Source organism: Siphateles boraxobius, unplaced genomic scaffold, assembly GCF_051911475.1.
Source record: "Siphateles boraxobius isolate OS27281-9 unplaced genomic scaffold, OSU_SipBor_1 1, whole genome shotgun sequence".
NCBI classification, from domain to species: Eukaryota; Metazoa; Chordata; class Actinopteri; order Cypriniformes; family Leuciscidae; genus Siphateles; species Siphateles boraxobius.
The window spans coordinates 20,662,005-20,688,445 of record NW_027508699.1 but is presented as its reverse complement, the minus strand read 5'-3'; the positions used below and the strand labels follow the sequence as shown (position 1 = coordinate 20,688,445).

Sequence of the window (26,441 nt, the reverse complement as noted above, 5' to 3'; positions counted from 1 at the left end):
CACATATCAATTATACTGGTTTTGATTTTAAATGTCAGGGCATTTCTTTTGAAACGGCATGACAGGAGCCTATTTCTCCAGCAGATAATAATATTTAAAGGGCATTTTAATCATTTGCAATAATGGAGACATTAAAGAGCATCGTGAATCATTACTTGACCCTGCAGTTAGTCTTTTGTTATTTCGTTTTATTGTACCTGAAGAGCAGACCATCTCCTGCCATGGCGTAGATGACTCTCGGCAGTGGGAAAAGAGAGCCCAACAAACTAACTGTCAGTCCTGCAATGGAGCCGATGGCCACTATGTATTTGGCAGTTTGGAAGCCATGTAGAGAAAACATTTCCATCAAAGGAGCATCTGTGTCAATTTCAGTGTAAGGGACCATCAGGGTGAGGATCACACTCACCTATGAGAGAGGAAGAAACAGAGTGTGATTCATTGACCTTACAATTAAACAGTTTTTTTTTGTTGTTGCTGCTGTGCTTTAAGAAATGCATCCATCATAAATGCGTCATTCAAACTGTTAGGATCAGACTGAAATGATCAGGGACATTGTTAAAAATAACAATTATCTTCCAATCTTTGGAACCTTTGGAAGGATATGTAAAGGAGCGACAGCAATAAAAAGTAGAAGGTTTGACAGACTTTTCTGAATAAAAAGTCTAATACAACTAGGATTAATATAATTTATCCAAAACCTTCTGAACACCTACTGGCATCATTGGTGTGTTTATTTTTTCAAATATCTGGTGTTATAAAGTTGCAAATTTACAGAATAAGTTGTTTTTGCCGTTCACTTTTAATAAATGGTCTATTTTTGCTGGGTAGAAAGCATTGGGATCTTAAAGTTAAAATCTGTTTTCATAGTACAATGGACTCTTTTGTATCAAAAGATCAAGGATTCTTTGATTAATCATGATACATTATGACACATTTAATGCATTTCAGAAAATGCAACAGAAACACACACACATATGCACACAAACACAGACACAGACAGAGAACCAAAGTGCCTGGGCTAAAATTAGCCTCTGCGACAACAAAATGAGATCTGGAGGGGTGAACGCAGCTAATTATCAAGTTTGCTTCTCATCAGACAGTCCTGTATGTGTGAAAATGAAGAGCCATTTTAGTAAAGGCAATTTTGTTTCTGCTAAAACCAAAACAGACGTGAGAAAAATTGGAGACAGATAAAGAATAAAAGAAGATCAAATAGCAGAAAACAGAGAAAATAGAAATAAAATGTTTAGAATATTGTTCTGAGATACAGGAAAGAGGTCTGCCGGTGTGTTAACACCCATTACGTTTCTATGACAACCTCCTACAGACAGACAGCATAGCACAGTGAAAAAGCTGGAGAGCTTTTAATATATTCAGACATGCTGCATGAAGAGAATAATCAATGACTGTCTGTGAACACAGAGAAAGGAACAAAGTTATACTACAGTAGATTATCTTTCGGCATGCATCATTTATATTCTTAAATTGAGAAGTTTAAGTATAAATAAATAGACTGTTAATGACATACCAGACTTAATAAAACCTTTATTACCTGACTCAAGTCAGTGCCACATTTAAGTATTAACGATGAAAATGACCAAACTTGAGTGTTAACTGGACAATCAAAACAGTCAAAGGATAGCAACATGTACAATTTTCTGGTTTAAATTAAAGGAAAAAAAAAAATCCCAGATTTTCAATGTGGTCTCAGATTTTGTCTATCGTGTATGAACCCAAAATGAGTGTACAAATGGTTAATGCTACAGGATATACTCACAGAGACATAGGCAGTGAGGCAGGTGACCAGAGAAGCAGTAATGGCATAGGGGATGGATGTGTTGGGACTCTTGGCTTCTTCTCCTGTGGTGGCTATGATGTCAAACCCAATAAAGGCATAGAAGCAAGTGGCTGCACCCTGCATGACCTGTTGGACAGAGTTGTTGATTATAGCTAAAAGACAATGCAATTATCTCTTCATTGTTTATGCTGAGAGTCACTAACTGCACTAACGGATTGAACTTCAATAATTGATTTGAAATGTACTTTACCCCTGACCAGCCATAAGGCAGGAATCGTCCCTCGTCCCAGTTGCTTACACTGACGAAGAACAGGCCTGCAATCATTATGAACACCCACACCACCAGATTGATGACATTCAGCACGTTGTTGAACCCGACGGAATTCTTCACACCCAGGGCAACTATTACTGTGACCAGGATAGCTATGACCAGGGCCAAGAAGTCTGGATACGACTGCTCCCCTTTACCTGAGAGGTGATAAAGGAGGAATTCACATCACATGGATTTTGAAACATAACAAAAAAGGAATGTGTTGAGCCAATTTTGATGCTGGCATTGCAAAATATTGTCCGAAAGGTTCAACAAGCTTAAAAAGCATTGAATTTTTGTGGTTATTCGGGCAGATAGATAGATAGATATAGATAGATAGATAGATAGATAGATAGATAGATAGATAGATAGATAGATAGATAGATAGATAGATAGATAGATAGATAGATAGATAGATAGATAGATAGATAGATAGGTAGATAGATGTCTCTCAGATTACAGTAGTGAGTTTAGACAGTTGTTTTTCACAACATGACAACAGTCCTCTGTTGACCTCTCAATGCAGTCATGAATAAATCATGTATTTCTAAAAATATGAACCATAATGTGTGCAGAGAGACACAAATGGAGGGATATTAGACTCTTAGAGAAAGGGGTTGGTTAAAGAAAAATAAGAGATTTTACTGCTGTTGGCTGAGATTATGTAATTTGGCACAAAATGTCATGTTTTGTCTGGGTCAGACAAATAGTCTATATGTAATGCCTGTCTGCAAACCAAACACGCTGAGCAGAAAGCAAATATCATCCTTTCTAGATTTCCCAAATGCACTTATTTCATTTCTCCATCTGTAGTCTAAGGATTGACAATAGATGGTGTGTTTTCACAGCATCGCTATATATAAGATCCATTCAGAATTATAAGCAGCTTTATCGCGTTGATCAGGAGCTAACTACCCTCCTCCATCCCCAGCTCCTCCTTTCATCTAGTCAGGACTGGCATTCTGATATTCCTCTTCGAATCAGACTCATTTTTCTTGAATCATATTGTACACAACATTAATAATATCTGCAATACATTTATGTTGGTTCTGTTCGGTTTACCCTAAGGGGGGTTATTGCTGCTCTCCAAGAGTTCTTGCCCAGAACAGAACCCGCCAATCCAAACTGTATGCTAATTGGCAATCATCTTTGACGATAGTAGTCCTGACATAATAAACATTTTCTAAAAGGTACTATTCATTAAAGTGCATAATCAAGTTATTGCATAATCAGCAATCAAGATACATAGAAAAAGCATTTTTCACATGAATATTTAGTAAAACGAAAAAAAAAAAGATCTAGATTTTGCTTCAAATCATATCTGCTTTGAAAATATGTATGTCCTAATTTTAATAGCAAATGCCAAACCTATAAACGTGCTTATCTTTCCTCTTCAGAAATGTAATTGGATCAGCTGTTTCACAGTGCAACACAGAAACTGTTTTTTTTAACAAGCTTTTTTTAAATTGTCACCAGACTATTGACTGCCAAAGTGCCTTCTCTTTTCTGCAGCACCATTAACTCCAATCTACTGATAAATTGAGCCTACTGTAACTTCTGTTGTAATTACTGTGGATGTGTGTCAAGACTATGAGTGTGTCAGTTTTGTTCAGTTCAGACTGCAACATTCAGTGACATAAAATCAACCGGATTTAATAGTAGGCTGCCATGTTTCTTTATGTGAAATAAAAGTTTCCTTGTTGCAGTATTGAGTTTAATGCGGGTCCCAGACATTGATGATTATTTTCTAAACATAAACATAACAGTGTCTAAAGTTCATGTCACTCACCCAGTCCGTTGAGTGTTCCTATATGTTTGATCATGAAGCCACTGATGCTGTGATTGGCCAGCGAGTCAAACATGCTGCTGAGTGCACTGGCTCCTGCTGCTGTACCAATCAGATACTCCAAAATCAGATTCCAGCCAATGAAAAAAGCCACAAATTCGCCCACCGTCACATAGCTATAAGTATAGGCCGATCCTGTGGTTTTAGGCACACGCACACCAAATTCAGCATAGCACACCCCTGTGGAGAGATAACAATGATTACTGTAACACCTGTACTCCTGAAGGTTATCAATAAAAGCATGAACGTCTCTAACTGGTTGCTGAGATGGAATCATTGATTTTTTGGGGCTGGAGTGTCAGATCAATTCTCAAATGTCAAACACATAGAATCCCAGAGGGCCAGATAACAGGAGTAAAATCACTCTTTACAGGGTGGATCCCTATAATCCATACAGTGGAAAAAAGATAAGGATTATTTGTTTTTACATTCAGAACCAACATCAGTGCTATAGAGCAGTACATAACCCATGAAGTTGACATAATGTAATGTATTTCTGAATGAAACGTCATCAAATATAGGACGGCACTTGAATTTATTTACTGAGAAATCATTGGATGGAGAAAAGTGACTGTTTTATACCAGAACGGAGCCAGTGTTGTTGTTTTTTTTCTAACAGTTTTCTTTGTAACAGATGAATCAATCACAATAAAACCAGAAACATGCATTAGCAAAATAAATAGGGTTCATTTCAATTTCATATTGACTTAATGTTCTATCCGTTTCTTGGACAAGCTAAAGATTTTATTGTTATTGTAATAGGATTTGTTAATTTGTCCCCCTAAATACATAAAGTGACGGAATACACTGCCGTTCACAAGTTTGGGGTCTGTATGATTTAAAAAAAAAGAAATGTATACATTTATTCAGCAAAGATGCATTAAATTGATCAAAAGTAAATACTTTTATAATGTTACAATCAAATTCTATTAATCAAAGAATACAACAAAAAAAAGCAGTTTCCACAGATATTAAACTGTGTACAAAACTGTGCTCAATATTGATAATAATTAGAAATCTTTCCTGAGCAGGAAATCATCATATTAGAATGATATCTGAAGGATCATGTGACACTGAAGACTGGAGTAATGAGGCAGATAATTCAGCTTTACCATCACAGGATATATTTTAAAATATATTAAAATAGAAAACAGTTATTTTAAATTGTAATAATAGTATTGCACAATATTACTGTTCCCTTTCGTTGTCACTCCGAGTTACGTCGGATGACGACGAATGGGGTTTCGCCTAGAAAGCCTATCAACTTCGAGTATTACAAAACGAGCCAATGGCAAAGAAATGCCATGGGTCTGCGGAATTTGCATGACGTAACTCCGCCCCACCTCGTGGGTATAAAAGGAGGACGCCAGCAACAGGCAGATATGTTTTCGCTTCGGAGCCAAGTGTAATTCTTCACTCCTTAAGCTATCTCTGATTGTCAGCTTCTTACGAGACGAGCAACTCTCCAGTGTTGGTGTGACGGCGATCTCCCGGCGAGTGCACACTTCCTGCTTATCTGAGCGTGGTTTGCCAGCGAGTGTTCCGCGGGCGCTTCAGCACTGAGTTTCTCTCACAAAAAGAGCTTGCACGCGGCACGTCTTTTTAAAGATGCCTCGCCCGTGCACTTCTGGTTGCGGTCGACTGGTGTCTGACTCTGATGGGCACGAGCGCTGCTTGGTGTGTTTGGGCTTTGATCACGCTAAAGCAGCGCTCGTGGATGAGTCATGTTCTTTCTGTGGGAACATGACCATCGCAACACTTAGATCGAGACTCAAGGATCTCGCAAGAGTGAGAGTCCCCTCATCCACACCCCGATCTAGCGCCTCCTCGAGAGGCTCTACTTCGGCTGGTGGCCAGGGTGATCTGAGGGTGACTGTGTGGAACAAAGCGCCGACTATGTGTCCGTGCCCCGCAGCACCTTCTCCAGTGTTGCAACCCGCGAGTGTTCAGGGGATCATCGCGGGACCGTCCTTTGAGGTCCCGCGAGTGTCCTTTGGCGCTCCAGAGGAAGATGCGATGTCGATCGCAGCATCACTAGGCGGGTCTGATTCGTCTGGAAGTGACGACTCGTCACAGCTGCCACCCTCGGGTGTGAATACGGCTGTGGCTCAGTCTGATCCAGAGATGACGGCCATGCTTTCCCGGGCGGCCGCGAGCATTGGTTTGGAGTGGAACCCTCCACCCTGTCCTGAGCGCTCGCGGCTGGACGATTGGTTTTTGGGTGCAGCTGCGGCTTCCCGTCCTCAGCCTGCCCCAATACCTTTCTTCCCGGACGTGCATGATGAAATCTCGAAGTCCTGGAAGACTCCCATGTCTTCCCGCGACCGCTCGTTGATTTCATCCGCCTTTCCTCCCCTCGATGGGGCAGCTGCCCGTGGGTACACTGGGCTCCCCCCGGTTGAGCGTTCTGTTGCGATGCAGTTGTGTCCTCAGAGTGCCTCTTCTCGCGGCGAGCCTAAGCACCCATCCAAGGCCTGTAGGTTCTCGTCTACCCTAGTGGCGAAGTCCTACAGAGCGGCGGGACAGGCGGCTGCCTCTTTGCATGCCATGGCCACTCTGCAGGTCTATCAGGCGCAGATGCTAAGGGACATGCACGAGGGTAGGACGGACCCAGGGCTCTTCGATGAGCTGCGCGCCGCCACCGACCTCGCCCTCTGGGCGACGAAGGTGACCGCACGCTCCCTGGGTCTGGTGATGTCCACAGCTGTGGTCCAGGAGAGACACTTGTGGCTGAACCTGGCTGACATGCGGGATGCTGAGCGCTCTCGCCTGCTCGACTCCCCCATGTCCCAGGCCGGCCTATTCGGCGGTGCGGTGGAGGATTTCGCCCAACAGTTCTCCACCGCCCAGAAACAGACTGAGGCCATTAGGCACATTCTGCCCCGACGGCCTGCTGCTGCCTCCACCCAGCCGACCGGGCAGATCCCTCAGTCTGTTCGCCGCCGAGGGCGCCCTCCTGCGGCTCCCGCCCCTCCCGCCGGCCAAAGCAGCAGCCTCCACCCAGGCCCGGTCGCGGAGGAAGCCGTAAGAAGGCGCCCCAGCCCTCTCCAGCCCCGCCCCCCGCTAAACGCCGGGCCAAGCGGCGCTCCTGAGACGGGCTGCTCAGGGATGTTGAAAATTACTTCTCAGGAGATGGTAGCAGGACCACTCCTTCCCCCGGTGGAGGGCCGGGGGAGAATCTTTTGTTCTCCACTCCCCGCTGCTCACCCACGGGTGGGCAGCACCCTAATGTGGTTAAAGAAAGAAGTAACATTTCCATCCCTGAGCACACAGAGTTCTCGGACGACACGGTGCGCCGCCTCCGAGCCGTGCACCCCTCGTCCCCCTCTGTCCCAGAGCCGGCTGGCAGTGCGCGCCGTCCCCGGACCGTGCCGCTCCCTTCCGCCTCTGTCGCCAGCCCCCTGGCAGAGCAGACCCCCGTGGAACGTTCTTCCTTCCCTGGTCTCCTCTGTCAGGGCGCGGTTAATGACTGTGCCCCCACACCGGGCCGCTATGCCGTCCACGTCCGGGCCAGTCATTCCGCCCTGCTGCACCATCGGTGGGAAGTCTGTGGTCCGTATGACCCCGCTGGTACAGTTTTTGGGAGCCTGGCTAGAGCTCCCCCTCCTGTCCCGCTGGGTCGCACGGACGATCAGGCTCGGCTACGCGATTCAGTTCGCGCGGTCTCCTCCCCGCTTCAGGGGAGTCCGCTCCACTTTGGTCGGTGGCAACGCCCCTATCATGAGAGCCGAGATCGCCACCCTGCTGGCGAAGGGTGCGATCGAGACCGTCCCTCCGGCCGAGATGAGGACCGGCTTCTACAGCCCGTACTTCATTGTCCCCAAGAAAACCGGTGTGTTACGACCAATCCTGGACCTGCGTGTGCTGAACCGTTCCCTTCACAGGCTGCCGTTCAAGATGCTCACTGCCAAACACATTCTCGGATGTGTGCGGCCCCAGGATTGGTTTGCAGCAATCGACCTGAAGGACGCCTACTTTCATGTCTCCATTCTCCCTCGACACAGACCGTTCCTTCGGTTTGCCTTCGAGGGGCAGGCATACCAGTACGCGGTTCTCCCTTTCGGGCTAGCCCTGTCTCCTCGCGTCTTCACGAAGGTCGTCGAGGCTGCCCAAAAATGTTCCCCTTCGGGAACACGGGGTTCGTATCCTGAACTACATCGACGACTGGCTGATCCTAGCTCACTCTCGAGACCAGGTATGCGAACACAGGGACCTAGTGCTCCGGCACCTAGCTCGTCTGGGCCTTCGGGTCAACTGGGAAAAGAGCAAACTTTGCCCAGTGCAGAGGATCTCTTTTCTCGGTATGGACATCGACTCGGTCGCCATGTCCGCGCAGCTTACGAGCGAGCGCGCGCAGTCACTGCTGACTTGCCTGAGACAGTTCAAGGGCAAGAGTGCGGTTCCACTGAAACTCTTTCAGAGGCTCCTGGGGCATATGGCATCTGCAGCCGTGGCAACACCGCTCGGATTGCTTCATATGAGACCGCTTCAGCTTTGGCTTCGCGACCGAGTCCCGAGGTGGGCATGGCAACACGGCACCTTCCGAGTAACTGTTACTCCGTCCTGCCGTCAGACCTTCACCCCGTGGTCGGACCTCAGTTTTCTACGGGCCGGAGTGCCCCTGGAACGAGCTTCGCGGCATGTTGTTGTAACGACAGATGCCTCCTCCACGGGCTGGGGTGCCATGTGCAATGGACGTGCTGCCGCGGGCTCCTGGACAGGACCCCGCCGCCTCTGGCACATCAATTGCCTCGAGTTGCTGGCCGTACGTCTTGCTCTGCGCCGCTTCCGGGCCGTGCTCAAGAACCAACACGTACTAGTCCGTTCAGACAATACCGCCACTGTAGCGTACATCAACCATCAAGGTGGTCTACGCTCCCGCCGTATGTCGCAACTCGCCCGCCACCTCCTCATATGGAGTCAGAAGCATCTGAGGTCGCTTCATGCCATTTACATCCCCGGAGCCCTGAACTGTGCAGCCGACGAGCTCTCACGGCTTCAGCCCCTCCCGGGAGATTGGCGACTCCATCCCCAGTCGGTTCAGCTGATTTGGGACCAGTTCGGGGACGCACAGATAGATCTGTTTGCCTCTCACGACTCGACCCATTGCGCCCTGTACTATTCCCTGACCGAGGGCACGCTCGGCACGGATGCACTGGCGCACAGCTGGCCGCGGGGCCGCAAATATGCGTTTCCCCCAGTGAGCCTTCTTGCGCAGACCCTGCGCAAGGTCAGGGAGGACGAGGAGCAGGTCATTCTGGTCGCGCCATACTGGCCCGCCCGGACCTGGTTCTCCGAACTAGTACTCCTCGCGACAGCACCTCCCTGGCCGATTCCCCTGAGGAAGGACCTCCTTTCTCAGGGACGGGGCACCCTATGGCACCCTCGTCCCGATCTTTGGAACCTCCACGTGTGGCTCCTGGACGGGACGAAGCAGGTTTGAGTACCCTTCCACCTACGGTGGCGGCTACCATCACTTCCGCTAGAGCGTCGTCCACGAGACACGTCTACGCGTTGAAGTGGAACCTCTTCGTCAACTGGTGCTCTTCTCTTCAAGAAGACCCCCGGAGATGTTCGATTAGTGTCGTGCTTTCCTTCCTTCAAGATAGGCTGGAGCGAAGGCTGTCTCCCTCCACCCTGAAAGTCTATGTTGCCGCCATTGCCGCACACCATGACCCAGTCGAAGGTAAGTCTGTTGGAAGGCACGACCTGATCATCAGGTTCCTGAGAGGAGCGAGGAGACTGAATCCTCCTCGTCCTCCTCTCGTTCCCTCTTGGGACCTCTCAGTGGTTCTAACTGCCCTGCGGAGTGCTCCCTTTGAGCCTTTGCAATCAGTGGAGCTTAAGTTCCTGTCTATGAAGACAGCGCTCCTGGTTGCATTGGCCTCCATCAAGAGGGTGGGGGACTTGCATGCATTCTCCGTTGACGAAGCGTGCCTGGAATTTGGGCCGGCTTACTCTCACGTGATCCTGAGACCCCGGCCTGGATATGTGCCCAAGGTTCCTACCACTCCCTTCCGGGACCAGGTGGTGAACCTGCAAGCGCTGCCCCCGGAGGAGGCAGACCCAGCCTTGGCACTGCTCTGTCCAGTACGCGCCCTCCGCGCCTATGTAGACAGGACGCAGTGTTTCAGGACCTCAGACCAGCTCTTTGTCTGTTATGGTGGGAAGCTGAAGGGAAAGGCTCTCTCCAAGCAAAGGTTGTCTCACTGGATAGTGGACGCCATTGCCTTGGCATACCAGCAGCAAGGTCGACCGTGCCCCCTTGGTGTGACCGCCCACTCCACCCGGAGTGTGGCATCCTCTTGGGCTCTAGCGCATGGCGCCTCGCTAACAGACATTTGCAGAGCTGCAGGCTGGGCGACACCTAACACATTCGCCAGATTCTACAATCTCCGAGTGGAGCCAGTGTCCTCTCATGTACTCGCTTCAACCAGCTAGTACTGGACCCGCTCAGGTGTCTTCGCTTGCTCGCCATTCCACTCCACGGACTGGATACGTGCGATATTCTCCTCAGGTGAGCTTCCCCAAAAAGCCCTGAGTTCCTCCAGCACTCCTGACGTTGGCGCCAGTGTCTATTGCCTGTGCGTCGGCTAGGTGCCTCCCGTGTGCATGGTCCCTCCTCTGAGCGACCCCCACATGTGTATTTCCACTGTAAGCCTCTCTGAGCGTGTGTCTTTCCCTTGGCAAGCCACCTTGCCACCCCTGGGGTTGAAATATTCCACCTGCGGCTGGACACCCCAGTGTTCTCCATATGTCTCCTTCGGGTCATATGTGTATTCTCTAAGTCCCCCCCCCCCTCTGGGTTGGCAGTAATTGCATATTTCCCCTGAACTTTGGGATATGCTCCCCAGTGTACCTTGGTATTCCTGTGCTAAATAGGAGTCCTTCGTCCGTGCCAGTCTCGCGACAGGGATCTCAGATTTACGCAGGGCACTGGAAGACAGCTGAGAAGGTGGCGTGATTAGACTGGTAACCCCATTCGTCGTCATCCGACGTAACTCGGAGTGACAACGAAAGGGAACGTCTCGGTTACGTATGTAACCCTCGTTCCCTGAGTAGGGAACGGAGACGTTACGTCTGCCTGCCACTTTCCGCTGTACCGCGGGGATCGCCTGAGCTCAGTCTTGGCTCCTCAGCGAAGAAACATATCTGCCTGTTGCTGGCGTCCTCCTTTTATACCCACGAGGTGGGGCGGAGTTACGTCATGCAAATTCCGCAGACCCATGGCATTTCTTTGCCATTGGCTCGTTTTGTAATACTCGAAGTTGATAGGCTTTCTAGGCGAAACCCCATTCGTCGTCATCCGACGTAACGTCTCCGTTCCCTACTCAGGGAACGAGGGTTACATACGTAACCGAGACGTTTTACTATATTTTTGATCAAATAAATACAGCCATGGTGAACTTATGATACTTATTTCAAAAACATAAAATAGTCTTACAGACCCGAACCTTTAAACAGGAGAGCATATCATCTGTGGCACATATGGAAGTTAAGAATTTACTTGAAATAAATTTTACTTTAAATATAGCTTAGATTTTTGTGAATATTTTGAATGAAAGACGATAAAAAGCAAAGATTTTTTCCTGGCCTGTTTTGCAAATATTTACCAAGGGTGTCAATATAAGAGGTTTCAATAGTAAACTCTGTTTGAATCTGTTTCCATGGGTAGAAGGGTCAGCTGCATACAGGAAAAAAAAGTTTCTTTCATTTTCCTCTTCCCTTTCAATTTTGGGTTCTTTATGTTGGTCTCCACAGGGAAAACTAAAAGGATTTTCCCCCCAAATCTATTTTGGTTGCTGCATGCTGTGCACAGCTCCAACCTGTAAACCTAAGTTCACCATGCGTCATCACCACACGTCAGGAGGCATAAAGACAGTTATACACGTGTTCACTCAGCTTAAGCCTCACTCAGGATCAGTGCATAAAAAATGATGTTACCCATAGTACAATAATACTACTTAGACCTTTTTTTCAGTGTTTTTTTCTTTTGTGTTAGATTGACTGGAACAGGAAGTTGGGGCAGCACTCACCTGACAGGATGGAGGCCACGGCAGCGATGATGAAAGACACAATGACCCCAGGACCCGCCATTTCCTTAGCCACCAGTCCAGAAACCACGTACATGCCCGTGCCTACACAGCTTCCCACTCCCAGAGACACAAGGTCCACGGTGGAGAGAACGCGGGCGAGTTTGGTGCCGTGAGCCCCCGTGCCACCTGAGCTCTCCAGCATGGACTCCACCGGTTTCGTGCGCAGAACGCGGGACTGGAAGGCAAACCAGGTGGCCCCCCACTGAATACGCCGTGGGTCCAGTTTGGCAAAGAGCCCACTCATCCTGGAGCCAGGATATGGATCAAAGGGCTTCAAGATATGGGGCTGATACTCTGAGGAGGATGGAGGGTCTAAAGAAGCTTTGGGAGATAGCCTTGCACTATAGTGGGTCACACAGAAACCAGCTGAGATGTTCACTGTCTTTCAGAGGAGCATCATTACTAGATGTTTCCACATGACCAGTGAGGGTGAAGGTGAAGCAACGCTGTGAACAAAATGAGAAGACCATGGTTTGATCAATCATTATTCTTGACAGTCATACCTATGCTTTCCTTATACTGTAATAAAAGTTTTTTTTTTTTTAACTTTCTGTTCATCAAAGATATCTGGAAAAGAACATATATCCCAGTTCCCACAAAAATATTAAGCAGCACAACTGTTTTTAACATTGATAATAATCAGAAATGTTTCTTGAGCAGCAAATCAACATATTAGAAGGGTTTTTGAAGGCTCATGTGAGACTGAAGACTTGAGTAATCATGCTGAAAATTCAGCTTCCACATTACAGGAATAAAATACTATTTAAAATATATTTAATTAGAAAACATTTCTTTAAATTGTATAGTTAAATATAAATATTTCACAATTTACTATTTTTACTGTATTTTTTATCAAATAAATGCAGCCTTGGTGAGCATAAGGTACTTATTTCAGAAACATTAAAAAATCTTACAAATCCCAAATTGAATGGTAACGTAGCTATTATATTAAATAAAACATATTAATATTTAATAATAAAACATATAGAAATATCATCAAATCTGTACATTCATTATTAAATAATAACATTCATATAATTTTTAAATAAATATTAATACAGATAAATATTCATATATCTAATATATATTTTTCGATAGCTGTGAAATTTTGTGCTGTAATACATTTCTTATATTCAAAACGGATATATTACAACTACCTACAAAATTATGCATTTCTCACCTGCCTATTCATATAAGATCTTAATCACCTAAGATCACCCTTCCAGTGATTTTTCATTTTGTAACACAAAACCATTGGGTATCATCCTGTGAATTCTCCCGAAGAGATGCATTTGCTGTTGTTCAAGTGTGTTTCATTCGTATTTTGAAGCAAATCGTCTCTGGTTACGTAGGTAACCCTAGTTCCCTGAAGGGAACGAGACGCTGCGTGACAACGCTTTGGGAACGCCCCTGCGTGAGTACGTCATGAAGCACGTATGAAATCAGTCCAATGGCGGGACGGAACGTCATACGCGGGTGACGTCATCGACCAGGAAACTATATAAGCACCCCAAAACACAAGCGCATCAGCTTCTGATAAGACTGAAGCAAGTGCTCACGGGCATGCTGGGAGTATGGCATAGACACGCAGCGTCTCGTTCCCTTCAGGGAACTAGGGTTACATACGTAACCAGAGACGTTCCCTATCAGGGAACTCGAGCTGCGTGACAACGCTTTGGGAACGTTAATACCAACGTCGCCATACGAGCAAGTGTCCGTCGTGTTCAATCAGAGCGCACATTCGGACGAAAGCACCTGCGCCCCTGGAGTGGAGCTGAAGTCGAGATGATAAAACTTCACGAATGTGTGCGGTGAGGACCAGCCTGCCGCATCACAAACATCCTGGATTGATACTCCTGACAGGATAGCCTTAGAGGCAGCCATACTCCTGGTTGAATGAGCCCGGACAGCCAAAGGAGAAGGCTGACCGGCAGACTCATAGGCAAGTGAGATGGCCTCGACCACCCACTTGCTCAACCTCTGCTTAGATACTGGACAGCCCTTCTTAGGGGGTCCAAAGCAAACGAATAGCTGTTCACTCTTTCTCCACAGGGCAGCTCTGTGGACGTACGTATCTAGGGCCCTAACAGGGCAAAGCAGATTTAGTTTCTCTTGGTCCGACGTCAGAAATGGAGGAGGACAGAAAGCCTGCAGTACAATAGGCCTGACCACATTGGTTGGTACCTTGGGAACGTATCCCGGCTTAGGGAGGAGGAAAGCCTTCACCATGCCTGGTGCAAATTCCAAGCACGAGGGAGAGACCGACAGAGCTTGGATATCTCCAATTCTTTTTAATGAAGATATAGCCAGAAGAAAGATAGTTTTAAGAGTGAGAAATTTCTCCGAAACTTCTTCAATGGGCTCGAACGGTGCTAGAGAGAGACCTTCTAGAACAACCGCCAGGTCCCAGGTCGGCACCCTCGTGCAAACTGCTGGCCTCAGCCTCAGAATGCCACGAAGGAAACTGGTTACAAGTTAGTGTCTCTCGAGAGAAGCACCACTCAAAGGGACGTGGTAAGCAGATAAGGCCGCCACATACACCTTCCGTGTGGAGTGGGATAACCCTGTGGAGAAACTCTCCTGAAGGAATTCCAGCACTGCACCCACCGGGCAGTTAACTGGGTCCAGCTGGTGTTCTCCACACCAAGAGGTGAACATTTTCCACCTCAAGGCATATAATTTCCTAGTGGCCGGAGCTCTGGAGTGGAGGATGGTCTCCACGACCTCAGTCGAGAGACCAGATTCTATGAGCTGGGCCCCCTCAGAGGCCAAGCCCACAACCTCCATAGATCTGGGTGGGGGTGAAGTATCGACCCGCTCGGCTGAGAGAGAAGGTCCCTCCTCATCGGAATCTCCAGAGGAGAGCTGTCGAGGAGAGAAATTAGGTCCGCAAACCAAACTCGGGCCGGCCAGTACGGGGCTACCAACAGTAGACTGACCCCGTCCCGGCGAACCCTCTCCAGAACTCCTGGGAGCAGAGCAATCGGGGGAAAAGCGTACAGGTGTGACCTCGGCCACTCCTGTACCATCGCGTCCAACCCCAGAGGGGCTGGAGGACTTAGGGAAAACCACAGTTGGCAGTGTGATGTTTCCCTGGATGCAAATAGGTCTACCTCGGCACGACCGAAATGTTTCCATAGGAGCCTCAACCCCAACGTTTTGATATGGGCGATGCTCCGATTGAGCCAGAATCAACCAAACGTCGATATAGTTTAAAATGCGGATGCCCTGGAGTCGCAGCGGAGCCAGAGCTGCATCCATACATTTCGTGAAATTTCGGGGAGACAGTGCTAGGCCGAACGGAAGAACCCGATACTGGTACGCTTCGCCCCCGAAAGCGAACCTCAGGAACTTCCTGTGTTGTGGAAGGATGGAAATGTGGAAGTACGCGTCCTTTAGATCTATCGTGACAAACCAGTCCTCGGACCTGATCTGTGACACGAACTGCTTGAGATTAAGCATTTTGAATTTGAGCGTCCCTACTGAGCTATTTTACAGGCGTAGATCTAAAATTGGACGCAACCCCCCATCCTTCTTTGGAACGATGAAATATCGGCTGTAATAACCCAACTCTCTACTGGGAGGAAGAACTCGTTCTATAGCCTCCTTCAGCAGGAGAGTTTTCACCTCCTGTTCCATAACCAGAGCCTGCTCGGGGCCCACCACTGTGGGGAGAAATCCTCTGAAGCGAGGCGGGCGTGATCTGAACTGAATCGCGTACCCCTTCTCTACAGTCTGCAGGACCCAATGAGATACATTTGGAAGGCTTTTCCGCTCTGCCAAAAATTCTACTAAGGGTACCAGTCTCTCGAGACTGGCCTCTGGAATATTTTGAGTGGCAGACACAGTGCCCTGTAACGGCGCACCGGCAGGGAACAACTGGTCTGACCACTCTAAACCGCTCCTCAGAGCAGGCGAGCGTCCCTCGGGAAGCGCTCGCTGGGACCGTCTACGCCCCGGCACGCAGGCGGGGTTGGCAGAACGGGCCCCTGAGGGCACTGAGAGAGAACGGGCGCCGTGTACTGCGGCGAACACCTTTCTCTCTTGGTGGGGACCACCCTCAGTACCCTGACGTTTGTGGCGTCAGGGCTTCTTCGACGAAGTCTTCCTGGCGACAATTACCGTCCTCAAATCGGTTTTGCCCCTGGAAGGCCTCGACTGAGAGCGCCGCGCCTCGGCCCAGTCTTGCTGGGGAGGAGATGCGACGCTCCTTTTCTGTTGCCCCCTGTGCGAGGACGGACTACTTGACGGCTGGGGCTGCTCTTTCCGCCCAGCAGCCCCGGGGACATGCACCCTGAGGGGGAGGAACTTCTGGAGCGCCGCCACCTGCTTCTTCTCTTCTTGAAACCTCTCGATGACCGTATTGACCGAGTCACCGAAGAGGCCAGCGGTCGACAGCGGGGCGTCCAGAAGGAAGGATTTCTCTTTCTCCTTCATGTTGGAAAGATTTAGCCATAAGTGCCTCTCCGTTGCCACCAGGGCTGCCATAGAACGGCCTACTGATCTGGCCGTCTCCTTGGTGGCAAGGAGAGAGAGATCGGCTGCCTGACGTTACTCTCTCAATACATCAGCACTCAATTCCTGCCCCTCACTAATATCTTTCAACAGATCAGCTTGATAGGCTTGCAGAATCGACAGAGTTTGTAACATGGATGCTTCCTGTCCAGCCGCCGAGTAAGCTTTGCCCACCAGAACCGAAGTGTTTCTTAGTGGTCTGGTGGGCAACGCCGGTGTCTTGAAGGACGATGCCATGTCAGGAGAAAGGTGGCTCGCCGACACTTCCTCAGCCTTAGGCATTGCCCCATAGCCATAAGTTTTCGCCTCAGAAATATTAGAATATAACGATGTTTGTTGTGTGAATATTCTGTATGAAACCGGTCTTTTCCATGATCTCGAAACCTCGGTGTGGAGATCAGGAAAGAATGGCAGACACCGGCGTAGAGGTGCAGCGCGAGATAGCAAAAATCTCTCATCCAGCTTGCTCTTAGATCTAGACTCCTGTCTATCAGCTGGCCACTCAATGCTTAATTTTTCAACTGCACGAGTTAACACCTCTATAAGCTCCTCACTAGCAGGAGACTGAAGTGACGAGTCCCCAGTCTCTGCAGTATCCACACTTTCAACGTCCAGTTCCTCAGAACTGGATAGCTGAAGTGATGGTGCCTCTGCCCGGGCGGAAAAACCGCAGCGCGTGCTTCCAAACCCGGATCTGAGGCGCTGGATCTACCAGGTAAGGGCAGAGATAGGGTAGAGCCCGTCTCCATCCCCGCTGATAGATCCATCTGCGAGCCCCACGATTGAAGCCTCCGCTGTGCCTCGGCAGCAGCGGGACCCGAACCGCAGGGAGAGCGCACCGAACCACTCTTCTCGAAGAGGGCTCGGCGGGAGCGGAGCGTTTTCATGGACAAATGCTCGCAATGCACACAATTAGCTCCCTCGAGAGCTGACTGGGCATGCTGCACTCCCATACAAACAACACACAGATCGTGAGTGTCCCCACCTGTGATATAGCGTGGGCAGGGAAGAACACACTTTCTGAACTGCTGTTCGCTCACCATTTTTTATATATATATATATATATATATGTGTGTATATCGTCTTTTTATATAGTTTTTTTAAATGTGAAAAACTCCAGCCTAGCAACTTCTAGGGACAGACAAAAACACTTGAGAGACAGACTGATATGATTTCACACACAGAGCACTTGCTGAAGACTCAGAAGCTGACGCGCTTGTGTTTTGGGGTGCTTATATAGTTTCCTGGTCGATGACGTCACCCGCCTATGACGTTGCGTCTTGCCATTGGACTGATTTCATACGTGCTTCATGACGCACTCACGCAGGGGCGTTCCCAAAGCGTTGTCACGCAGCTCGAGTTCCCTGATAGGGAACTAAGGCTGTTGACTGATAAAACATTTGTCGTGGTAAAAGCCTCTTCATGCTAGCCTAAAGGAAACGTGCTGCCATATTCACAAGAGTTACATTTATACCGCCTGATTAAATACTAATGCAAGAGGCAAGAGCCCCTTCTTCCCATCAGCTATTCACTGATGTTTGTAAAAGAAAGGCCTGTCAGCTTACTTTAACAGATGAATGAATGCTTTCTACAACGTAAAACATGTAGCTATTGTGGGTCACAAAAAAAGCAGATAAGAACTCAGTAATGGGTATATCTGTCCGGCTAAATGACACTTTCTCTGAGAAATCATCAAGCAAATAATTTATATGCTAACAATATGTCTCGTTCGATTCAAGGCAGCTCTTAGATGTGAAACAGAACAGAAAATTTGCATATTATTATCAGATTTTCACAACTGTTTATGGCATCTGTTTATGCCATCATTCGAACAAGAGACCTTCTTTATAAATGCACTTTCATGAGTGCCTGCAAGCTGTAGTGATATTACATGAGTCATTCATTTTCAGTCCATCCTAATAAAGATTAAATAAATATGCAAAATAAGCGTTCGTAGGTGGCACTAAATGCAGTGGCGTTTTGTTAGAGTTTGTTGATTTGATATCTTGAGGGCCTCTTGATAGGAAGAAGTTGGAGATAACATCAAGACCCATGTTGAACACCAATAAAATGTGCTGATGAGCCCTGGTGTGCAGCCAAATAGGAACAGACAAAGAACAAAACCCAGCCTTTTCATTCCTGCTTTCATCGGTTTCATTTCCTATCTGACATTCTTCTCTGATCTTTTCTCTCTCAAACCTTTTTCATTTTATCAACATATTTTTTACATCTCGTTTTATAGTCCTTTCCTCCTCTCTTTCACCACTAGCCCAGTTCCTTCCCATTTAACTTGTCAATCCTGTCACTTTGAATGATTTTGATGGTTTCTCTCAGCTGTAATGATACTTTCTCTCCTTCATCCCATGTCTAACTGTCTGCAGGACGACAGTGACAGATCGCAGTGAAGTCTGTCCATCACAGTGACTCAAGCACATGACTCCTGACCAGGATAATGATTTGCCACAGGTTTATAAACCGCACAACAGGCCACAAAAGACTGGGTCTGTCTGCTCTACCGATCTTAGCTTATAAATTACTTAAATGTATGATGGATGGATTGTGGTTTCAAGCAAAAACTAAGGAGATGTCCTGCAAAAAGTTACGGTTATTTAAGGTTAACATGTCAGTCCATATTGAGCTAAACAGTAACATTACACTGATGCTGTTTGTCCCTTTAGGGTGCTAAGTATATATTCAAACCTTGCCAATGACGTTATGACACACACATGTATAAACAGTGGCCTCCGGTCCAACACAGAGAATTGATATTATTCAAAGAGACAAGATAATGCCATAAAGATTGTACATACTAATATGCACAGCTCTTCTTCCACATGTATTTTATGCGTTAACGGTAACATAAAAAATGCATGCAAGCAGAAAAGCATAGCACAAGGCAAAATACTTTTGCCAAATACATATGGTTTGTATTTATACATATATATGCCTGGCATATAAATTCAATGTAAATTCTAACATGAGGTTAGAATTAAGAACTAAGAATGAGGTTCTAACATTCCCCCAATTCTAATACAGTATTTCTTAGATGATACTTACAACATATGTACTTAAATTGTGCTTATGTGCTTAATGTTTTGTGAGGGACAACTACATGCATGTTCCATGTGTGTAGTGCACTAGTCTAAACATGTGATGGTTGACATGGTGATTATCATAGCAACATTTTGACATATTACAGCAATAAAGCTGTGAAAATATGTAAACATAAAGAAACATGGATGCCATTTTAACCCAATTGGTGTTAGCTATAGTGTGTGTGTGTGTGTGTGTGTGTGTGTGTGTGTGTGTGTGTGTGTGTGTGTGTGTGTGTGTGTGTGTGTGTGTGTGTGTGTGTGTGTGTGTGTGTGTGTGTGTGTGTGTGTGTGTGTGTGTGTGTGTGTGTGTGTGTGTGTGTGTGTGTATGTTATTACAATTAAAAGTTTTCTACTTCAATATATTTTAAAATGTAATGTTGAAAACAGTTGTGCTGCTTAATATCTTAGTAAGAAGCCATGATGTAGTTTTTTTTCAGGATACTTTGATGAACAGAAAGTGAAAAAAAATCTTTTGTAACAACAAATGTCTTTTACTGTCACTTTTGATCAATTGAATGCATCCTTCCGGAATAAAAGTATTAATTTATTTATTAATTATTAACTATTAATAAGTATAATTATAGTACAATTATAATTAATAAGTATGAATTAATAAAATAAAATAAAATACGGTAGTGTATATGACAAGAAAAGCATATTCAAAGTTGGTTCTGACAATCATGCTACACAGTATAAGCGATTATATAATTTTATGAAAGAGCCAGATAACACAAAGCAAACAGGTGGAGTCCCAGGTGGAGGTCAAGTTCACCTAAATCAGTCATGGCTGTCATTAAGGAAGCAGGATAATTGGGAAATTGTGCGGTGTGATTGGTAAGGGAGGAAGTGATGGAAAGTGTTTGGCCATCTGCAGGCAATGGAAGAAGAATTGATTTCCATTGTGAGATCATTGTGTGGGAAAAGAGAGTGGGCGTATTCTACAGCTTGTCGAGGAGGTCTGATTGATTGAACCGTTGCCAATGTGCATCTGAACGGCGCTATCTGATACAAACCTGCCTACTTGTTGTTATTCATATCTGAGGAATAAAATAGCATCACAGAAATGCTTCTAATCACTGCTCTAACTGTACAACCTTATATGTAATAAATGTTTTACTTTTTTGTTCAGTTTCCAATTGATGTTAGATCATCTGATAGTATTTGCAGTTACATTTCGTTTGAAAACACATACGCCATCACTAAACCCTAAATAAAACTTTGGGACCTGGTATATCCACATCCTGATAAAAAATTCAGGACATTTTTATTTAGCTCCAATTCACCGTCACATGGTCTAGTCATAAGAAATACAACATGCACTCTGTCTTTGGGTGAAACGTATTTTATATAGAGCTGTTTTCAATGCTAATGTCCAAATGTTAGCTTTCATGCTACAGAGATTGTAATGTAGCCAATTCAGACAACAAAATGCCAATAACCTTCAATCTATAAATCTTACAATTTCAGGCAGTCTTGTCAAGCTTTCCTTTCTCGAGTTTTATTTAAAATCACGGATATTATAACATTGACAGATAGAGACTGTTATATTTGAACCCGCAATTCCTTTTGGGAAACTGACACTCACCTGCTTTTCACACTACATAATTCTCTTGTTAATAACAGGGTGAATTTACAAGTCTCACCTTGTTTGACGCTGCTAAAGCCTGTATTCAGAATGAGAGATGGAAATCTTCCATTCCCCTGTTCTGCTGCGTTATATTTTAACCAGAGCTATGGCTGCAGCAGATGGTGTGTAGAAATTATAGGCAGAACTGCATTGCTCAAATTACATAGAGGGATTCAGACTATGTATTTCTTAATTGCACAGCCCTGCCAATATACACCCTGGCACAAAGAAAGAAAGAGAGATTGTCCAACAGGCTGTCCTCAAAAGAGTTTATTTACTGTTTTAAAGTACCAGGATCAGGATACCAGTCCTTGTTGGTGAGATTACAGACACTTGTCTTAAATCTAACTGAATTATGCATATTATGCATATTCAGGTGGATGCAGGTGGATTGTAATGTTTACAATTCATATTATCAGTCAAACATTTTTAAAAGCTTAACTGAAAATAATTTACTGCAGCACTGTTTAGTGTTTAGAGTCTAAAACAGGGATCAGCATCAAATGAAAGATAAGGAAATAGGCAAATAAAGAAATGATATACTGGCATTCAAAAGTTTTTTAAATAATCTTTATGCTTACGAAGGCTGCATTTATTGGATCAGTAAAAACAGTAATATTGTGAAATATTACAGTTTAAAATAACTGTTTTCTATTTTAATTTATTCCTGTTCATTTTTTCAGCATAATTACTCCAGTATTCAGCGTCGCATGATCCTTCAGAAATCATTATAATATGATGATTTGCTGCTCAAGAAACATTTCTGTTTGAAAAAGAATGTTAAAAACAGTTTCATATTTTTGTGTAAACCATGTATTTACTGTCACTTTTGTCCAATTTAATTCTACACAACATAGAAAGAAACTATGTACAGTGTAATGATGCTCCATTTAATTCCACCTGATCTGACTTGCTCTGAACTTTCTTTTTGCATCACCTTAAAATCACCTCATACTTCACCCAAAAAACAAATACGCACAAACAGAAGACTAAATATAGAAACACCAAACTTTGACAACACCTGTCTTCACCCACACACACACAGTCAGAACTTTCCTCAGGGCAGTATAGTGCAGCTCCTCCCTTCTTCTTGCTTTTCCTTCTCTCCTCTCCTCCCCCTCCTCCTCTAGGGCACTGCACTGTTACATAAACTGGCTGCTGAGCGGAGTGAATCTGCCTGGCACGAACACTAACACCATTTCAGGCCATCAGATTTATTACCATCTCTCCCTCAGTACAACACACATCTCTCAGTATCAGGGCACAGTCATAACCAAATTAAACCATATATTTAAATACAGCACTCCATACAAAATGCATGATGTTGCTGTTTGACATAGCAATAATATTGTAATAATCAGTCAGATGGTGTATATTAATGACAAACACTCCTATAAGACACTGGGTGATGCGTACAATTACAAAATCTAAAACATACAAACATTACTTCTTTACTTTTGTACAGAACAAAATGGTTCATAAATTGTTGCCAGGCAGTTTACTCAACAAATACTGCACTTTAAAGAATGCATTTGGGTTTTTATAATGAAATGAGTATTTATTTATGTGTATTCTCCCCGCAGCTGTCCAGACTGCATTATGTCTCATGGCAAATGCAGTTCTGCAGGTGGTTCTAATTGACGGAAAACCTGTAATTGTATTACAGCATGTGCGCAAACAGTACGAGTGACATCACAATAGTGGCAGTAGCTTAATGGGATCAAGCAGGGCCCATTGAGAAAAAAGCAAGTCATGCCCATGAACTCATGAGTCAGAGTTCAAAAAGCATTACAGGTGGCTTTTTAGGAGCCAAAACACATCAACTGCATTCATATATGATACATAACTTTTGAAGAATCATTAATGCCCATTAAAGTGTAAATTTGTCAAAGCTACACAGTAAAAAAAAAATCAAAGTTTTTTAAAAGTAAAATGTAAAAATTCTAGTGTTAAAAAGTTTTAAACTGTAAGTTACTTTACCATATACTCTATGCTGAAAATATTAATTGAATTAATCAGGACAGAACATGTAATTTTGCAGTAAAATACAGTAAAAAAAATTGTAAAATATAAGTAAAAACATGTTAATTACTTTATTATATAATTGTACTTTTACAATAATTAAGAAACATTTCCCATAATTCACTGCATTATGATTATCTTTTATTATTATTATTTCTGTCAATTATCCACAATAATGTGTTTAATGTTCCATTTCATGTTATTTAAAGTGTATTAATAGTTACACTTATCTTCTGCCTTGTGACATGACATTAATATGATTTAGTATACAGTACATAAAAATATGGTGGGGTGCAGTGTAATAAAACACAACTCAATAAATCAGAATAAATAAGCTCAATAAAAAACAGAATCAATAATGCCAACAGATACATAAAGATTGATTATTCAATAACAGCAGCAGAGACCTAATAACCTAATATAATGGAACAAACGGAGTGGCAATAATTTCCGTTTGTATTTAACTGTTTAAAAATCGTTCACAAGCAAAAGTACCAATGATCAGACCACTTCTGGAGGTGGCGAACATGAATCTCTACAACTAATTGCAACAAAGGAAGATAGAGATTACATGTCTTTCGATCAGGCAGGTTAAAGTATCCTTACCAACTATTTTTAAGTAGTCGTCTAATATTACACTAAAAGAAACTTAATGATGTATAAATCAGGACGTGTATATTTCAGCACCATGGTCAGCGTCGTTGTATTTTACACGCCCGATTATAAACAAAGAGCATCCACGAGTAACTGCCATCATGTCATTGGAGATTAACCTCGTTTCATTGCCTAGAGCTCTGCTATAGACACATTCACAGGCGGTGTAATCAAAAGAGGCCATTGCTTATCTAAAAAAACACTGTCATTAATAATAAAGACAAGCCTTTTGCCTTTCTTTTGCATAAAAAGCATGTTATTGAAACGAAGACATTCACTTGGTAGTGATCTCACACCGCCCCTCCCGTGAAACACCAGCTGATACCTAAACAAAATGTTTCTTTTCTTCTCGTTTTTTTAAATATCAACGTGGGTGTTTTAATTCAATAATTGATGAATCAACATCGGTTAAAAAGTTGCGATAACATCGCAGTTATCACAAGAGAGTGCTTAAAAATAACATTAATTTAATCCCTGTCCGCTTTTAAGCCAGAAAAACAAACTGAATATTAAAGAATCGTTTCTGGGGTTTTGTTGTTGTTGTGGGTTTTTTTTTTTTTTTTTACACAGATTGTGTTTTTGCACCTGTAAACTGCAATTTGCTCATATATGATTCTGATTTGGGCTAAATTGTGTCTAGTGTACATCCTGACCTAGTGTCCTGGTATGGTCAACACTTACCTTCCAGGCTGCTGCCGCTGTCCAGCTGTACCGATGCTGATGTGCGGTGCTGCGGCTCACAGCGGCGCGATACGGTGGCGTAGTCCAAAGGCAGGTGGATCCCAAGCAGGATGCATTTCCTTTTGCGTATCATATAATGCTCATTATACATTAACAATGATTTATCGTAACTCAAAGCAGCGCTGAAGGCGAAAAAATCATCATTGTAAGGATTAAGGTCGTCGTAGGGAGGGATACTTCACTGATGCTGCAAAAAGGGACGTACGCTCGTGTAGTAACGCAGGGGTTAAATTATTCAGACGCTGCCTCTACGTGATAAGCGAGCAAATTCATTATTTATTATCGCCGTCTACGTCAATGACGTTATGATATCATTGCGTGAGAGCATCGAGCCCTTTTTGCGACAGGCAAAAATAATGATCCGTCATCATTCCTCCATCAAAAGCATGAAGGGAAGGAAACAGGAAGCACGCTCGCAGCATCCATTGAAAAGATGCAAAATCCGGGAGATGAAAAGTGACGTAGATGATGAACATGTGTGATAGTTTGTGTGTATCAGATTTAACAAAGAACATAGGCCTACTGTTGTAACATTTTTGTTTGAACGTCTCTACGTATTTTTTTAGGTAGGTTTAAGTATTTCAAAATTTGATTTAATATTTCCATATTTGTTTGCTACAAATTAAAGTTGTTCTGAAATCTACTGCTTCATAAACCAAAAGCGTTGTTTGTTATAACCTACCCTCTACAGGAAGCATTATCGTATAGAATTTCATAGAATTTCGTATAAATGTATTTTTATTATGTCATCTGCAAAACCTGCAGTTAGCTTTAAACATTTTATTTCAAAATGTTATAAGAAACAATAACATACAGTACAGCAAATAAAATGACTTTTTATGTACAGAAATACATAAAAACATATCCTAATCCCACAACTGTACCAAAAAAAGCCAACCAGAATGCATCCTGCTTTAAAGTATTTAAAGTAGCAGACGACAAAACTGCAGAATCTTATTCCATACAACAGGCAAATGGTTTAAACACACGGCAAACAATCCAAACATGCAACAGGCATGATCCGGGTAAAAAGGGTAATCCTTGCAGAGAATAAAAAAATCAAGACACTGGAAACCAGGATAATGCTCAGAAATGCAGTGTACTTTTACACTTACACTTACTTTTACTCTTGCTCATTTTTTCCTGGTGAAAATGTCAAATCCCCTTCAGTTCTCAAGCCATGTGTATGTGATGAGTCTTTCTCGGCAGAGAATATTGGTGTGGGGGAATCACTGGTGCTCTTTCCATGGCAGTCAAAAATGACCGTTTTTTTTTTATTTCAATGAAATGAATGTATTATGTTTTAGTTCAATAATGTTTTTTATTTAATATTTTGTATTTGTAGGGGATTGTATGGTACGAAATTATATTTAAGCTGCAGTTATAATCCATTTATTCACTTTTTGAGAATAGACCTGAAAATTTAATTTCCAACGTAACCCTCTGCTCTTCGCTTGTCGGTCAAAAATTACCAATTTAATTTTTTTTTTAAAAATTAAAAATTATTTCAATGAAATGAATGTACTAAATTCTACTATATTTTAGTTTGATAATGTTTTTTATTTAATATTTTGTATATTTAGAGAATTTTATGGTACTGAATCATATTTACACTGTATTTACATGTCCTTCTCAAAAAATTTGCATATTGTGATAAAGTTCATTATTTTCCATAATGTAATGATAAAAATTCAACTTTCATATATTTTAGATTCATTGCACACCAACTGAAATATT

The 26,441-nt window shown here is 44.1% G+C and overlaps 1 protein-coding gene across 1 annotated transcript in view; it reads right to left on the bottom strand.

Annotated features, from left to right (window-relative positions):
* The window catches only part of slc7a14a (solute carrier family 7 member 14a), a 31,054-nt gene extending 5,909 nt beyond the window's left edge, over positions 1-25,145 (bottom strand). Inside the window, exons 1-6 of the mRNA XM_077228325.1 lie at positions 24,645-25,145; positions 11,991-12,496; positions 3,898-4,134; positions 2,049-2,266; positions 1,778-1,924; positions 198-406 (exon numbers count right to left, since the gene is read on the bottom strand). Of these exons, the coding sequence (XP_077084440.1) occupies positions 198-406; positions 1,778-1,924; positions 2,049-2,266; positions 3,898-4,134; positions 11,991-12,294 (1,115 nt within the window). The 5' untranslated portion in view covers positions 12,295-12,496; positions 24,645-25,145. The remainder of the gene's footprint in view (positions 1-197; positions 407-1,777; positions 1,925-2,048; positions 2,267-3,897; positions 4,135-11,990; positions 12,497-24,644) is intronic.
* Between the last annotated feature and the right edge of the window lie 1,296 nt (positions 25,146-26,441).